Genomic DNA, 4777 nt, shown 5'->3' with positions numbered 1-4777 from the left:
CTTGCATTCGTCTTTATTCTTCGCTATAAGAAATGCCATTTTGCTATAATTAATCTTAATTGAAATCGGAAAAAAAATGGAAAATATAAAAGAATCCAAGGACTAAATTTTAAATTTCCCATTATATTGGATGGGATTGGGAGCTGAGCAATGATTTTTCTTAAATAGATTGGTCTGGGTTGTATTATTATTTGTTATTTATTTAAATTTAATTATAAATGTTATTTAAAATAATATTTTAATATTATAGTAAATAGTTATATGAGTTTTTTATAACTAAATACAACTTTGATACAAAATGTTTTGGAGCCACTAGTGGAATTTAGAGGGTGTTTGGGTGCTTAAATTGGAGGTTAATTGGGACAGTTGAGTGCTTGGACTCTTCATGGAGATGGAGGCAACTTATATAGAAGAACTTGGTATGGACCCTTTTGAATACATGTCCTACTTGTAGGGTCGATAGTAGAGTTATGAATCGTTGATAGTAGATTCATGGAGTGCTTTATTAAGGTGCAGCTAGTTAGTAATAGAATTATGTAAAATTTTATTAAATATGATAAGAGAAATATTTGAGTGAATCTTAATATGATTTAGTGATGATTCAGTGATGATTCATGCGACAAGTATTTAAGAACTTTTAATTGAGCAAGCTTTTCCTTAATACAAAGGGATGACTTAAAGAGAACTTCCAAGGAAGGTAATTACATAGAATAAAAAAATTGAGGCAGCAACCTCCTTTGAAGTGGTACGGTGAGGAAACAAGTTGGAAAAGATGAATAGGTAGAAACATTAGTTGAGATGTATTTTCCTTAGGTTTGTTTATTCATAAACCAAAAACATATACAACCACTCCAAAGTATTTAGATTTGTTTTTTGGGCATGATTGCAGCATATATTGTTTAGTGGGTAATAGTGGGGAGTGAAGGAGGGAATAATGCAAATCAACAAAAACAAAACACATACAAAAAGAAATAAAAATTTATTTTTTTAAAAAAAGTGATGAGTTATGATAGAGTGTTGTCGTTCACAGTTTCCCTCCCTGTATTCTCACTCATCACTTAAGTGCCCATCATGTATTCTTTTCAACAACTCATACATTCTTTCAGCCTCTTCTATTTATTATTTAATTAGTTTCTTTATATTAATTAAAATATAATTTATTTTAAATTTAATATTTAAAATCTTTAAAAAACTTAATGACATGTAAAAAAAAATTGAAAGTAAAAACATAGAAAAATATATGTTAAAAATAAAAAAATTTAAATACTATTATTTAAAATAAATTTATAGTTTCTTGGGTATATTAATTAATATATTAATTTATATATTAATAATAAATACTTATTATTTTTTAATTTATATATTAATTAATTACTTATATAATTGTAAAAGAGATAATATGTTAATTTTAATATATATATTGAAATTATCATTATAATTTAATTTATTTAAGAGATAATATATAAATTATATATATATTAAAATTAAAAATTTTCTAACCCATGCATCTCTAGAGGAAAAAAATTAATTAATAAATTGTAAAAGTTATTTAAATTTCCTAAAATATTGAAAAAATATATAATTACAAAAGAAAATTTTTTAAAGCTTTTTTGTTTTTTTTTGTTTTCTTATCTAAAAAATTTATATAAAAATTTTAAATTTTATCTAATTCTTTTAAATATTACTTAAAATTTCAAAAATTATTTATTCAAAATTGCTATGAAAGATATAATAATTCAACATAAAAATTGTTGATATGTCATTAAAATAAGTTGCGGACATGAACTTTAATTTTAGACTATATAATGTAATATATATATATAATGTAATTTTAAATTTTAAAAGAAAACACACACACTAAAAGGACAGGTTAATGACTAAAATGAAGTTTGTATAATCAGTTATATAAAATGTGATATTCAATATATATATATAATCAAATTATTTACTTAAAATGATAGGAATTGAGAAGAATGAAGAAAAAGAAAATTGAGAAATGGGAGTATTTATTTATTTTATAGAAAGCTAAAGAGATGCAGTATGATGGGATGATTTTAAGGAGAGAGATGTGGATTACTTGAATCCCCAATAACTAACAAACAAACAAACTCAAAAATAAAACAAACCCCTGGAATCCTGTAAAACTCAACTTTAGCTGCTGGATCACACTTTTTATTATTATCATTACTCTTACACTAACCAAACCAAACATTTTTTATTCATTTTGGACACATTCCACTGCTTTTCAATAATAAACACTCTTTTCTCATACTCTTAAATTTAATTCATTTAATTTTTATAATTTAAATATAAAAAAATAATACAATATAATTAGAGTAATATTGGAAATATGTGGGGAGCGGTTTCCCACATCTCCAAAGTCAACCCAGAGGACCGCACATAATTAAATTTAAACAAGAGTAAATTTAGAGACAAACCTGGGGCATTGAAAGTTCGTCCAAGCCCAACAATGTACACGACACTCGGTTGATCAAATATTATATATATACACCCTCTGTCGCCATCGCTATTTTGTTGCCTAAACTCCATTGCCTCTCCTCCTCACTAAGCTCTGCTTAAGCTTCTGAAAATGGCTGCACTAAGCCACTTCTCAAATAACCTTGAAGAAGGAGAAGAAGAAGAAGAAGAAGAAGAAGAAGAAGAAGAAGAGGATGAATACATTGACATGGAAGTGAGCTCACGTTCTAAGAACACGGTCTCCAACCCCATAAGCAGAGAGTTCGAGTTCCAAATGTCTTCAGTTTCCATTGAAAAAGAGCCCACAAATTCCCCAGCTGATGAGCTTTTTTACAAAGGGAAACTCCTTCCTCTTCACCTTCCTCCTCGCCTGCAAATGGTGCAAAAATTGCTGCAAAACTCCATTACCGAACCTCACAAGAAAGACATCTCACCTTCTTCCGAGTCTAGTGGAGATCAGCTGGAGCATTCAAATGGCGGAAGTGGTGAAAACCCGAAGAAATCATGGACCAAAAAGCTTAAGCTGATGAAGCAATCCTCCATCGGTTCAAAACTGAAGAAGGCTTCTAGGGTTTATCTCAGATATTTGTTTGGTAATTATAAATCAACAAAGAAAACTCCATTAGAGCAAGACATGAATGGAAATGGACATAGAAGATCGTTTTCAATGGCCAGCAAACGCCATTCATTTGGATCTTCAAATGGACAACAGCATTTGCTGGTTCTTAAACAAAGCAGCAGTGTAAACGCGGAGATGGAGAGCCCCATTCAAGGAGCCATTGCACATTGCAAGCAGTCTCAGCAGGCATGGGTTAGGTCAAGAAGAACAGTTAGCGAAGTTGGGGTGTTCTCATTTTCAGCTTCAGACATGAAATGCAGTTGGTGAAGATGAAGAGAGGCCCCACATTTGCAGTTCATTTTTGTCTTTTGTTTCCCTACTTTCTGATTTTAATTCCACAACAAAAGATTTTCAACAAATATTTCTCCATTCCTCGTACCATGGGCCTCATCAGGCCAATAGTCTAAATGTTATTGGGTTGTGGCCTGCTTTCGTCGGACCAAGTGAGTGGGTGAAAACTTATTTTTATGCAAATTTATGTTAGGGGGACTCGTTGATTGGATCAATGTAAGTGGTCTGTGCTACAACTTGTTCTGGGTAAACCTGTTTGGATTAAAAACATTCCGTGCTCAAATTTTGTGATGAGATTTCTTCTTCCTCTTTTTTAAACATAAATAGGTAAATTTAGTAATGAGATTCAACCTCATATGAAGTCACACACCAATACGAAGACTTCGTCGTAATCCTGCTACCATGAATTGCATTTGATTTTTGAACCAAAAAATAAAATATTCCATGAATTCCTCTATTGCCTTGTAGGGTTTGGGCATGAGCTCATATTATACCATCTCTGCATATCATCTTCGACACCTTCATTAGAACCAAGACCAATTGACATTTGACACCTCTCCTAGAGCACTTCAATCATAATGAGTCAATCATCACTTGTTAAGCTACCCTATACTGTCACATCGCCAGTTTAAAGGGTCACATTACTTCTCCTCTTAAGAAACAAAGAAGCAACTCATACACCAATAAGATGTGTAACGATTCGATTCTAAGTGGTGTTGAAAAATGAGATCTCGGGATCTCATTTCTGTAAATCAAGTTTGTAAAGACGAAATATAAAGTTTAATAAAGATATTAAGATAATATATAGATCGGTTAAGTAATTTAACCGAGAAAATAGTTAATTAAAGCTCAGGGACTAAATTATAAAATTTTAATCTCTATATAGTTTTAATTTAAAAAATGCTTGCGGACCTAGATAACAATTACCTAAAGGGCCTTAATGGTTATTAAACCATTATTTTTTATGTTGTTAGTGCAGAATGATGATGAAACTACTAAGCTTTCATAATCCCAATTAGTAATTAATATGCTTAAATTAAATGAATTGAGTTAAACTAATTAAGGTTAACTAACCCTAATCTAAGTATATATATTAAGCTAAGTGGAAGATTGTCATCTTCTTTCTTTAATTAAACCGTACAAGCTTGCGAAGAAAGAAGAAAACTCAAGCTTGGTTCAAAACACTCAGCTATTAAATTATATAAGGTACTTAAGATAAATTCATGAAATTTTTATTTAGATAGCTCGTGTATCAATTTATTCAATTGTTAAGTTCTTAGCAAGTTACTATTATAGAGAAATTGACTAATTAGGCTTGAATTTGATAGTTAATAAGCTTAGACCATGATAAAGACTAAATTGGAAATCTAATTAAGCTTGTTAGATAAC

General features: G+C 30.1%; 1 protein-coding gene across 1 annotated transcript; it reads left to right on the top strand.

The window, feature by feature from the left end:
- Positions 1-2393: 2393 nt before the first annotated feature.
- On the top strand, positions 2394-3712 carry LOC107961476 (probable membrane-associated kinase regulator 4). Its single transcript, XM_016897598.2, has one exon. The coding sequence runs from the start codon at positions 2591-2593 to the stop codon at positions 3362-3364; it is 774 nt and encodes a 257-aa protein (XP_016753087.2). The 5' UTR covers positions 2394-2590; the 3' UTR covers positions 3365-3712.
- The last annotated feature ends 1065 nt before the right edge of the window (positions 3713-4777 follow it).

This window comes from Gossypium hirsutum, chromosome A05, assembly GCF_007990345.1.
Source record: "Gossypium hirsutum isolate 1008001.06 chromosome A05, Gossypium_hirsutum_v2.1, whole genome shotgun sequence".
NCBI lineage: Eukaryota > Viridiplantae > Streptophyta > Magnoliopsida > Malvales > Malvaceae > Gossypium > Gossypium hirsutum.
The sequence above is the reverse complement of the archived record's forward strand: the minus strand, read 5'-3'. Positions and strand labels throughout refer to the sequence as shown.

Bases quoted from the DNA above. Each gene is read 5' to 3' on its own strand.
- LOC107961476 (XM_016897598.2), top strand. From the start codon at position 2,591: ATGGCTGCACTAAGCCACTTCTCAAATAACCTTGAAGAAGGAGAAGAA.